The sequence below is a fragment of the Bidens hawaiensis genome, unplaced genomic scaffold, assembly GCF_021521415.1.
Source record: "Bidens hawaiensis isolate Kalapana, Puna unplaced genomic scaffold, B.hawaiensis_p1.1 tig00083532_1, whole genome shotgun sequence".
Taxonomy (NCBI): Eukaryota; Viridiplantae; Streptophyta; class Magnoliopsida; order Asterales; family Asteraceae; genus Bidens; species Bidens hawaiensis.
In genome coordinates this window covers 5,124-18,127 of record NW_027504000.1, presented here as the reverse complement: position 1 = coordinate 18,127, position 13,004 = coordinate 5,124, and the positions used below count along the sequence as shown (strand labels likewise).

General features: G+C 36.9%; 1 protein-coding gene and 1 pseudogene across 2 annotated transcripts; both read left to right on the top strand.

Moving 5' to 3' along the window:
* The first annotated feature begins 1,699 nt into the window (after window positions 1-1,699).
* LOC143607559 (protein argonaute 16-like) lies at window positions 1,700-8,939 on the top strand (annotated as a pseudogene). Its single transcript, XR_013148990.1, has 22 exons — window positions 1,700-2,169; window positions 2,252-2,457; window positions 2,558-2,767; window positions 2,854-2,990; window positions 3,073-3,170; window positions 3,243-3,340; window positions 3,418-3,589; window positions 3,673-3,789; window positions 4,126-4,233; window positions 4,327-4,389; window positions 4,475-4,588; window positions 4,662-4,827; window positions 4,924-5,037; window positions 5,120-5,257; window positions 5,923-6,053; window positions 6,158-6,223; window positions 6,319-6,382; window positions 6,451-6,562; window positions 6,657-6,730; window positions 7,634-7,728; window positions 8,001-8,032; window positions 8,416-8,939. The product of XR_013148990.1 is annotated as a protein argonaute 16-like (transcript).
* Window positions 8,940-10,869: 1,930 nt separating this feature from the next.
* Window positions 10,870-12,546, top strand: LOC143607558 (uncharacterized). The gene has a single exon (XM_077082960.1). It carries the CDS (start codon window positions 10,870-10,872, stop codon window positions 12,544-12,546), a length of 1,677 nt encoding a protein of 558 aa, XP_076939075.1.
* The last annotated feature ends 458 nt before the right edge of the window (window positions 12,547-13,004 follow it).

Here is a 13,004-nt window from a genome sequence, read left to right as displayed (position 1 = left end):
TAAAACATGAAATATATATAAATAATGATGATTTACCTTCAATTGAGTCTTCGGATGAGTCGATCCATGCTTGCGCCAACGCTTCTTCCTCATCGTCTTCCCACTTTTTTCTCTTCGCCCTTTCGGTAGTTGTTTGATCGGCATCAACCTTCTTTTTATGACTTTGTTTGCGACGAACCTGCGATTCGTCTACTTGGGGTTCGGGAACTTGGGTATCGGGGTTTGGGGTGTTTGGGTTTGGGTTGGGGGAGGCATAAATGGCATTGGCATTCGATACAACATATCGTTGGCAGACGATTGCATGGTTGGAGGCATTGCGGGTCGTTGTTGGTCGGCATATAAAGGGTTATGAGGTTAATTGTTATTTGAGAGCACACTAGCCCAAAACAATTGAGCCGGATCTCACGGGTTGGGTTCAGGTTTGAGCTCGAGCTTGTGAAATTTGAGAAAAGATCTATAGTATAGAGCTGAGAGATTTTTGTGAAATTTGAGAGCTTGTTTGAGTGAAATTTGATATTTGTTTGAGTAAAAATTGAAAAATGGGTTGTATTATATAAAAAATAATTAAATTAATTTTTTTTAAATTAGCCGTTAACTAGCCGTTTGAGGGGGAGGGGGGCACATATTTTCAAGAATGGCGTCGGCCGCTGGGTTGATAGGGGAAGATGGCGTCACACCACCAAAGATGCCCCTTAATGATGTTGAGCGTCCTTACGGCGCTCACCATCCTCCAAACCCCGCCCCATAACGACCCCTCTTATGTATGTAGCTTAAAATAATCCCAAACACACCGAATAATTATGCTTATGCTCGGAACAACCCTTAAAAATCCCTCTAATTAATTGATCGCCTCCAGTAGATTTACGATACGTGGAAGCCACACTGGAAGGAAGCCGTACGACTGATTTGACCCAGTCACTACATATATACATACATACATGATACATACACCTACCAACACTCTCATTATTTCTTCCCTAAAACCCTAAACGGTAATTATTTTTCAATTTCATTTCCGTCAACGATCTCTCTCATTTCGTTTTTTAATCGCTAACTAATCCACCTCAATTTTATTTTAGTTGATTACTTTAACCTCACTTCTAATTAGCATGCATGTTTGGTAGATAATTGCTTGTAATGCCTATGATTGTTGATTTCTTAGGGTTTTAGGGCTCAGGTTTGTTTTGCTGGTTGCATTGTTTAATACTTGAAGGCTTCTTGTGGGTGTTTTTCAAGTTGCATTGTATAATGCATTTTAGTTTTGACAGATAAAGCTTCTGGTCTATACATTAGGTTAAGTAACTGAGTAATTGCTAAATTTACCTGAATTGTTGATAAACTATGGAATCCTTGTTGTTGTTGTTGTATGTTGTAGTTGATTACTTACTTTTGCTCTGTTGCTCTTCTATTAACATGCATGATTGGAAGATGATTGCTGTAGTTTGCCTGTAATTTGCATGATTGTTACTTACTTAGGGTTTTTGAGTGTTTATGGTCTGTTTTAGGGCTCAGATTTGGTTTTACTGGTTGCATTGTTTAATATTTGGAGACTTGTGAATGTTTTCTCAAGTTGCATTGTGTAATGCATTTGAATTTTGACAGATATAGCTTCTGATGTATATATTAGGCCAAGTAAAACGACTAAATCAGTGTTAACATCTAAATTTCTGTGTAGCAGTGTAGCACTAAGTTTGTAATTCACTAGTTGTGTTATGCATTATCAATTAACTTCAAGATTAATATAGTGTTAGCATCTAAATTATGTTTAGTACTTAATTATGCGTCTAGACTTTAAGTTTGGTTATGAAGAGTAATTATGATCGCTGTCAAAAATGATAATACTTTCTAGTAGTAGCTGTTGTGTTTGGTAGCTAATGTTTATGGATTTATGTTATTATATCTTCAAATCATCAAGGATTCCTGTGGATGTAAAAGATGGAGACAGTAAATGGTGAAGGTGCTAATGGTTCCTCACACTTAACACTGCCAACAAGTGCACCTTTGTGTGAAGTTATAGAACTTGATGTGGAGACAGATCATGAAAATGGTCTAAACCATTCGATTATTAGTAGGCCTGGATTTGGAAGCAGTGGAAGACCTATTCCGTTGCTTGTTAATCACTTCAAAGTTTCTGTCAAGAATCCAGATGAGATATTCTACCAGTACAGTGTATGGTATTGAAGTTTTGGTTTTTGTTTTTTCATAATCTTTATAGTCAAGCATGTATTTCTATAATGCCGTGTTAATGCAGGTATCCATCACTTCTGAAGATAACAGAGCAATTGAGAACAAAGTTTTAGGAAGAAAGATTCTTGACAAATTATACCAAACATGCTCGTCTGAACTTTCTGGTAAGAAATTTGCATATGATGGAGAGAAGAGTTTGTATACTGTTGGGCGTTTCTCAAAAAACAAGTATGGGTTCAAGGTTGTTCTAGAAGATTCTTATGCAAACCGGTGTGTCAATCTTTTCATACTTGTTAACTTTGCAGACCTGTAGTTGAGTATATTTACTCTTTGAAGATTTTAGCTAAAGTAACTTTAATTTTTTCTGTAGTGGAAGCCCTGCTCATGATGGGATTCCCAGTGAATATGGTAAAAGGGCAAAACAGTCTTTTCAGGAGAGTAGGTTCAAAGTAGAGATCAGTTATGTTGCTAATATACCCTTAAAGTCGGTTGCTATTGCCCTTCAAGGATCAGAGACTGAAAAACTTCAAGATGCATTGAGGGTTCTTGATACCATATTGAGACAACAAGCAGCTCAAAGGCACTTTCTTATTTTCTTTCCATGAGTGCTTGTCGGTATTTTGTTTTTATTATATTTTTAGCTTATTATGTCTATTATTGATGCAGAGGATGCCTTTTGGTTAGACAATCATTCTTTCATGATGACTCAAGGAACTTTAGTGATGTTGGAGGGGGTGTCACAGTATGCAGTGGATTCTTTTCTAGTTTTCGTCCGACAATTGGTGGTTTGTCATTGAATATGGGTATTTCCTTTGTTGACTTTACAGTCTACTTATGGTAGATGTCCTTCATTTGATTATTTATTTATTGCATTTGTTTGTGTAGATGTATCATCTACAATGATTATTACTCCTGGTCCGGTGATTGATTTTTTAAAATCTCACCAAAATGCACGTGATGCTCGGTCTATTGACTGGCTAAAGGTAATAACACGGTTATAGACATAATTTTCTTTCCATTTACTCACTTGCAGTATATGTGCATTTACTTAACAGGCCAAGGAAGTGTTAAAAAACTTGAGAATTAAAACAACACATAGCAACAGGGAGTTCAGGATCACTGGGATGAGTGAAAAACCGTGCAATCAACAATTGTAAGTTTTTATCTTTTTTGATTGTATGTCTGTAACTCCCAATTGTGTGACAACTGATATTTTTTGTTTATTTTAAGGTTTTCTATGAGGGTGAAAAAAGAAAACGGTACATATGATGATGACCAGACTGTAAATATTACAGTTCTTGATTATTTTACCAAGCACCGTAAGATTGAAGTTAGTTACTCTGCTTACTTACCATGCATTGATGTTGGTAAACCAAAGAATCCAACCTATTTGCCTGTGGAGGTTGTATCTTAATTTAACCTTTCCATTCTCTGTATGTTTTTTATGAGAACCTTCTAATTATATTATTTTCTCATGGTTTGTAGCTTTGTTCTCTTGTTTCACTTCAACGGTATACGAAGGCATTATCTACATTGCAGAGAACATCTTTAATTGAAAAATCTAGGCAAAAACCTCGAGAGAAAATGCAAGCTATCACAAATGTGAGTCTTTATTACACTGTTCATCCTACATATCATGGAGGTAGCCTGGGCTGGTTTAGACCTGTAAATGAACCAAACATTTTGCGAACCCTTCTCCCTTCGGTTGGGTTGACCATAAACATATATATTTTTTATTATTTTGTTAATACTCAAAGTTGTTAAGTAAAATGATCCAGGAAATTGTCCATACTAAAACACTTTAGGCGACTTTCGACCCATTTGACCCGTTAGGGTTAAAACATAAGCTAGATCGGTCTGCTTATAAGAAAAATGTTTAATATTTAACACATCGCCGTCTTTTTATTTTGTAATTTGATCAGTTATTTAACCTATCAGGCTATGAAAAACTATCATTATGATGATGACCCTTTACTAGCTTCATGTGGAATTTCTATTGAGAAACAATTTGCTCAAGTTGAAGGCCGTGTTCTTGAAGCACCAAAGGTTGTTATTTACTTTTATTTTATAATGCATATCTTTATATTTCTGGAAATGTGATCACAATATCCTTCACATTTGATATCTTTGCGATTGTAGTTAATAGTTGGCAATGAAGAAGACTTATCTCCTAGTAATGGAAGATGGAGCTTTAAAAACAAGGTATTTTTATGTATATTCTTATACATGTTAAATTATAAAGAATTGCAGCTAATGCATCTATTCTTTTTCAAATTTTTCCTTGCAGAAGCTTTTTAGTCCCATCAAAATAAAATTTTGGGCAGTTGTTAATTTCTCTGCAAAGTTTGACGCAAGTTTTATTTCACGGGAACTCATAAACTGTGGAATGAGTAAAGGAATTGTAAGTGAAGAATTCGCTAATTCTTTGTCTGCTTTTATTTCAAATGTTTTGATTTTGTTTTTATTTTTCTCAGATTATTGATCGTCCATTTTCACTAATGGAGGAAGACCCACATAATCGAAAATACGGTCCCGTAGTACGTGTGGAAAAAATGTTTGACTATCTTTTGACAAAGTTCATACGTCCTCCTCAGTTTCTTCTTTGCATATTACCAGAGAAGAAAAACTGTGACTTATATGGTAATTACTAATTCGTCTATTTGTTGTATAAAATGCATTACATCTAAATAATGTCAACAGTCACACCTATTTAATTTTTATATTTAATTTATGAAGGTCCTTGGAAGAAAAAAATGTTTAAGTGATCATGGAATTCCTACACAATGCATATGTCCACTTAAGGTCACTGATCAATATCTCACGAACGTGCTTTTGAAAATTAACTCAAAGGTATTGAACTAAAATCTATATATTCTTTTGTTTATCTATAAACTTATATCAACTTATATATTTTTGATTTTTCTGTCTTAAGCTTGGTGGGATCAATTCTTTGTTATCAGTAGAGCAGTTATCTTGTATACCCATCATACATGATACTCCAACAATGATAATGGGGATGGATGTATCTCATGGGTCACCGGGTCGACCCGATATCCCGTCAATTGCTGCGGTACTGCTTTATACTGTATTCCTTCACGGGCCACTTCTTGGCTTGTAAATGAACCTGATGAACACGAACGCAGCATGTGCGTGTTTGTTCGTTTAACTTCAACCGAACAAATGAACAAACAGTAACACTTAAACAAACAGATTTTCTTGTTCCTGTTCGTTTGTTAAGAAAATGAATGTGTTCGTGTTTGTGTTTGTTTATTTTCGTTCGCTAATATACTAAACAATGGTTCACGGACATAAGCGTATACCAATTTAAATTAAACGTGAATATCCAAATTAAGGTCTTAAATATCATTATCTTTACATCCAACATTTTAAAAGTTAACAAAGAGTTCTAAAATATGAAAATTAAATTGATTTCAAAGTAATATTAGTAAGAAATAAATTTGGCAAACGTACGAACGTAAATGAACAAACATAAACGAACGTAAATGAACGATTGAAACATGTGTTCATGTTCCTGTGTTTATTTAAATGAACAAAAGATTGTGTTCATGCTCAATCCTTAATTAAATGAACGAACAGTAACGAACTTCCCGCCGAACAGTTTAGGATGGTTCACTGAGCATTTGGTTTGTTCACAGGCCTATTTATTTTGTTTCTTTACTGGGTGGTTATTTATTATCTTGTTTTTTTTTTTGTGAAAAACGAGTACGTTTCTAGATTGTTGGATCTCAATCTTGGCCGTTGATTTCAAGATATAAAGCATGTGTTAGGTCTCAATCATCAAAGGTGGAAATGATTCAAGGTTTGTTTGAACCACAAGAAGATGGAACTGACAATGGCATGATGAGGTAGTTTTGTAAATATTTGTATGTTTTAAGATAATTACATGGTCCGTAAGACCCAGTTTTTTTTTACTTTACTTGTTCAACCTGTTTGGTCATATTTCAAACAGTGAACTACTTCTGGAATTTTATCGAACAAGCAATAAACACAAACCGACTCAAATTATAGTCTTCAGGTATCAGTATTGTCGGTATCTTTTTTTGATGAAAATTGCATCACCTTCACATAGTTTTATGCAATTGTCTTATTTTTATTTTTATTTTCACTCAGAGATGGTGTGAGTGAATCCCAGTTTAATCAAGTTCTGAATTATGAGTTGGATCAAATGATCAAGGTATGTGTATTATGTTCTCTTTATGAGTGGGTCAGACGGGTCAAACTAAAAGTTTTAGGTAAATACAGGCTTACCAGTTGCTGGGTGAGGGTGATCCACCTAAGTTCACAGTGATCGTGGCTCAAAAGAGGCACCACACAAAACTCTTTAAAGCTAATGGCCCTGAAAATGTCCCTTCTGGTCTGTTTTTTTATTAATTATTATTACTTTTACTTGTGTTTTTTCTGTTTAAACTACGAAAGAAACCCCTCTTTCTATGGTTATGCATGTTCAGGTACCGTAGTAGACAATAATGTTGTGCATCCAAGAAACTATGATTTTTACATGTGTACTCAACCAGGAATGATTGTGAGTTCCTAAAACCCATTTATTATTATTTATTTATCTGCTTTTATATTATGTAATAAGTCTAGATCTATTTGCTCTTTAGTTTTTACTCCATTTGCTGGCATTACATATTAGTGGGGACAGTTGGGACATAATGTTTACTTGTTAAAGGATATTATAAACACATTTACTTGAGAATGGGTCAATTTGTGTTATGTTTAATCTTTAATGGGTGAAATAGATAAACAAATACTATTAGCTTCAAAGTTGAAACTTTTTCCCAGAGGATACTATTAATGTTTGAAATATTCTAAATAGTTTTATTGAAAAATAGATTTCTGTAATCATATAATTTTCGTAATCATAACTGACAGTGGCACTAAGTAATGGGCCTGTAAACGAACTGAACATACCGTGTACTGTTCGGCAGGAAGTTCATTTATGTTCGTCTATTTAATAAACGAACAAACACGAAGACGTGTCTTGTTAGTTCATTTATGTTTGTTCGTTCACGTTCATTTATGTTCGTTATTTTAAGTTTGTTTAAGTTCTTTCCTTAACGTTCGTTATTACGTTCATTTGACCTTTTTTTGGCCTTTTACAATTTAGTCTAGTTTTAATAGCTATTTAGGCTCAACACATAGTTATCCACGATTACTTTTACTTGTTTTTAGGCCGATTATGTTCGTGAACCGTTCCTTTATACAGTTAACAGACGAACATAAATGAACACAAACAATTACATTTTCTTAGCCAACGAACTAGAAAATCTTGTTCATTTAATTGTTCGTGTTTGATCGTTTGTTCGGTTAAAGGTAAACAAACGAACACGAACATGCTCCGTTCTTGTTCGTTCTGTTCGTTTACGAGCCTATTGAGTATTTACATAGAATTTAGAAATCTTTATATATTTTTTATTTGCAGGGTACTTCTCGTCCCGCACACTACCATGTCTTGCTTGATGAGATTGGTTTATCTCCTGATGCCTTGCAGAATCTGATCCTTAACCTATCATATGTGTGAGTATTCAAGCTAGGGATTTATGTTATTCCATGTCATGTGATTTTCAGAAAATAGCTAGGGCATTTTTGTCAATTCAATAATTTTTTTTTGTTTGAAAATTATTTTTTCTTACAAAACAGTGAGAACTTGTTAGTTGTTAGTCCAAAGAATTTTTTCTGTAAATTGCGTGACATGTGGCATAATCTTTTCAAACCGAAAGTTTATTTATTTATTTTTTTTTTTATTTTTTTTTTGTATTTCATTATTGACCTTTGAAATGGCATTACAGATCCCAACGGGGCAGCGCTGCAACTTCAATAGGTATTTCCTTCTTCTGTAGCACACTTAAAAGTCATATAACCCGAACACGACCTGCTAAACCATTTTATCAAAACTTGTGAAATGGGTTGACGGATGGTAACAAATGGGTTAAAACGCGTTGACTCACCAACTTTAACCAAGTGGGTTGGCGGGTTGACCATTTAACTGAACAGGTTAAACAGTCAACCTGACCACAGCCTATTTAATTGAAGAGGTCAATCTGAACACTGATTGTCTTAGTATTGAGAAACGTGTTAAATGGTTCAAAAGTGTATCAGTGTGTATTTCAATGCATAAAACCACCTAAATTATTTTAATTCAAAAGTATAACCAATGACTACAACTAAAAAATTACAAATTGAAACTATCATTTTTTTTTGCAGTGGCACCCGTTTCTTATGCGCATCTAGCCGCCCGACAAATGGGACAGTTTATAAAGTTTGAAGATTTACATGAAACCACGGCTGGAACAGACAACATCACTTCCATAGGAAGCATACCGGTCCCCAAGCTACCTAAGTTAGATGAAGATGTAGAAGATTCCATGTTTTTTTGTTAAGGTTGGCATTTAACATCATTCTTCAGTATTCACCATGATACACACCTACTAATATGCCTAGAATCCTTAATCTTAGTTGTAAATTTACTAGACGCGTAGTAGTAAGTTTCGGGGGTCGGTTTTTGATTGTCTGTGCAGCTGATTGGTCTTAACTAGTTTCTTGTTTTGGGATGTGGCGGTTTTTGAGATGTGGGTGTTATTTAAGGCAGCAGTCATGTGGGTTCTTGAAACGAGTCATAACTTAAGGCTTAATATGGTATGGTCCTTTTGGACTTGGATTAAAGTGCCCTTGTTGCTTTACTTATTTTTGGTTCTACCCTATTTAATTAACAATTTAATAACCAACTGTATATATATATATAATAAATTGATATGTGAAATTATATATTGACAGTAAGATCAATACAAAAGTTTCTTTGAGTTTTGGCATTTTCGTACTGAGTTCAACCAACGGATAAACTTATTTAATAAAGGTGAATGAATGATTTTAATTTATATTCGGACCGGTTTTGTTCTAAGGAAATTTAATATAAAAAGTTTAAGGAAATTCAAAAATAAAAACATTTCACTTCATTATACTCCTTTTTCTTGTGTTGACTGGCATATCATTAAAAGTGACTTTTTACAAGATCTAAACGTGACAAAACACTTAGGATATAACGAGAGTGCTAAAGAGTTTTATTTAGTTACACAACCATCTTATGTATTATAGTTATAAACGTATATATAAATGTACATACTTGTTGAATACTCAACTATACTTATAGAGTATTGTAATAAATGCCAATAATCTCATAAATATATGTACATAGTGTTCAATTATAATACAAAATTATGATACAAAAAGATCAATAAACAATGTATACATGTGGTTTACACGGTTCTCTACATCCTAAATTGTATTCATTCAGGTTTTGTATCGAACCTATGTATACACATATGCCGATCATTGTAAAATCTTCTTTTTAGGAAGATAACCAAAGACTCAAAAGTTCTAGTGACGAGAGGGATGAAAAATTGTTGAAAGGGTTGATTATTTTATTGAAGATAACACATGATTATTTATGGAAATAGCACATGTTCCATTTTATTTAATTTTTAGTTTACTTGTATGTGATAATTAATTAACTTATAACCTTGGTTGCTTATTTAGAAATTAATGTGTGTTTTGGAATCCACTTTCTTTTATTCATTGGTATTTGCTGTTATTACAATAATAAATGTGAAGTGAATTTTTTTTTCTTAATTGATTATTAGACTTGGTATCAGAGCATCGTGTTACGAGATCCAAACCACCTATTTATACTTATAGGTGCTTAAGCTTAATGTAGAGGTAGGGTATGAAACCCACCATTTGGCTAAGTATGACATTAATTGCATACGCCGGGCGGAACACTAGGCGCAAGGAAGCCACTAGCGCAGGGCATAGTGCATGGCGCGAAGAGTGGAGTCCAATATAACTTTTCCTGACACCTCGGGAATGGTAATGCAAAGGTCCCACCAGCATGGGACAAAAAGATGGTAACCCACGTAGGGATAAATACCAAACCAATGGGGATTGGACAACACATAAAGGATGGTACAAACAGTACAATCAAATCCTTGTCAAAAGGCCATGATGCCCACCAACTTCCACCAACCACCACGACCGCACGAGTGGGGAATATTATTGGTGGAGAACCTGACAAGGTGGTTGGTCACACTCTCTCCTCCGGCTATAAATACCAGTAAACCTCAAAATGGTAAAGGACAGACTCTCTCTTACTATCACTATCAAATTATACTACCTCGTATTATCAAATACCGATTCTCACGCCGGAAGGTGGTTACGAGAGAATCCCCCCATTCCTCGTAACGAGCTCACAGTGTTTTATTTTGCAGGATACACTTGTCTGCGCCAAGAAGGTTTTATAACCCATCGTGTAGAATACTTAGCCATTACCCTCGGACTAACGTGTTAGACCTTGAGGGGTGGATTCGTGTTTCTTCATTGGCACCATCCGTGCATAAAGCTAGAACAGTAACTCACTCCGTTCTTGGCTCAGATGAGTGGCAAGACTACACCAAAGGAGGTTGGCCAAAAAACCAACCTAGAGGGAAACATCAAAAATCTGGACGTAGAAAATACGGATGGAGGTCTCCTTAATGCCTCCACCGTTCACCCTACCATGACAGATAAGCAGCAAACAAAAGCGCGTTCCAAAGCAGCCATGCCGCCAGACATCATGGCGTGGCTCGAGGTTGAACAACAAAAGTTGAGAGACAAAGTACAAGAAAAATGGCATCCGTTGTGAAACCTAGATCACTGTTTGAGACAGATTCTAGTAGCAACGAAGAAGAATATGAAGAAAACTCCACGCTGGCTCAGGCGAAAACACCATTCGCCAAAACGCCTCCTGCTAATAAAAATAGCAAAGCAGGAGAGAAAGCCCAGAGGTCGAACCAAAAGGCAGACTCACGCCTAGACGACCCTGACTATGAAGAGAGCTGGAAAGGACCAAAGGCCAGGAAGTTAGTAAAATACCACCCAGAAGCGGCGGTAGATTTTTCCAAACCATACTGGCCAACAACATCGGCGGGAAAATCAAAGTTCGTGGCAAGAGCCGAAGCCAAACTACCAGAAAACCCCAAAATCCCGCCAACGGTGGGTCAATATGATGGTATCTCAGATCCAGACTATCACTTACAAACCTTCACAGTTGCGGGGTTAGTATCAGGGTGGACCATGCCGTTATGGTGCCATATCTTCACACTAACCCTAGTAGGAGCCGCTAGAGCATGGTTCGAAAGATTACCGGATAACCAAATCACAAGCTGGGAAGACCTAGCAAAAAAGTTCACTCAACAGTTTAGCCAGCAACGGCGACACATCAGTGACCCAGCAGATATTCAGAATGTCATCAGAAAGGAAAACGAAACGCTTGAAGACTTCATCACTAGATTCAACCAGGAAGGCCTGAACATCGGCGGCGTAAGCGAAGAACTTCTGCGGGCAGCCTTTCGCCAAAACGTAAAGTGCGAAGATCTCATACGGAACCTTACGGGTAGAGATGGCATGCCGCATCGATGGGACGATGTTATGACCTCAACCAAGAGATACGCGCGTATGGAAAAAAGTTTGAGAAAAGAACTGGCAAAGAACGATGCCAGGAACGACATTAATAGGGCCTGCCAGGGCAAAAGAATGTCCTTCGTATGGTCGAGGTTGAACAAAGAAAGAGAGTCCACATTCGATCCATCCAAAGCAAGACAAAAAGGTCAATCGAGTACGCCCCAAACGAACGGATCTAGATGGACCCCGCTGACAAGAAGTCCAGCCCATATAATGTATAACGAAGGAATCCAGCTGAAGAAGTCGGCACCAGTCAAACAGGGGCCAAGCACAAATATGAAAAGTTATTGCGACTTTCATGAGCAACATGGCCACACGAAAAATCAGTGTATCAATTTGAAAGACGCGATCGAAGAATGTGTCAAAAATGTCAAACTAGATCACCTTGTCAGAAACATACGAGGGAAGTACAGACGCCCACCTCCAAGAGATAGCAGAAGACCAGAAAAGAAGATCAAAGATCTACACGCTAATATGATCTCGAGCAACGTTCAGAGCAAGAAAAGGAGGACAGAATGGGCGCCATGGAAGGAAGAACAAGTCATCTTTCCAAGAGTCAAAGGAGGGGCGAACAAAAAGGCATCCTTAGTAATCACAGCCGTTTTCGGTAATTACAGGACGCCGCACTTCTTTGTCGACACAGGGGCAACGTCCAATATCATGTACCGCCAGTGTTTCGACCTGGTAGACGAAGAAGACAAACGCCGGTTGACAGCAGTGAACACTCCAATCACAGGGTTCAACCAAAGTAGCGCATACCCGTTGGGACAGCTGACATTCCCAGTCGAACTGAGCGATGGGCTCCACTCCCGAACAGAAGAGGTTGATTTCCTAGTAATGTAAACTTCTCACCCACAATACGATATAATCTTGGGAAGAGACGCCATTGGTGACTTCAACGCTACCCCGTCAACAGCACACGGGATAGTGGGGATACCAACCCCTACCGGGATAGCAATGATCCACGCCAACAAGGAGTGTAACATGGCGGAAAAAAAAACACCGCCGCAGAAGATGCAAAAAACCAGCAAGATCAGAGAAGTGGAAAAATGGGCGCTCAACAAAAAATTCCCAGAGCAAAGCATAACTATTGGCCCAACTATCTCAGAAGAAGCACGCGCAACGCTTAAGAGCTTATTACTCAAAAACATCGATGTCTTCGCTTGGACCCCAGCGGATATGACGGGAGTCCCAAGAAGAAAAGCGGAACATGAGTTAAAAGTTAACCCAAATTTCGTCCCGGTGGTACAAAAGCGAAGAAAAATGGGGCCAGAACAGGCAAAAGCCTGTGACGAGCAGGT

What these genes read in the sequence shown, in the direction of transcription:
- LOC143607558 (XM_077082960.1), top strand. Translation starts at nt 10,870, where the DNA reads ATGGCATCCGTTGTGAAACCTAGATCACTGTTTGAGACAGATTCTAGT.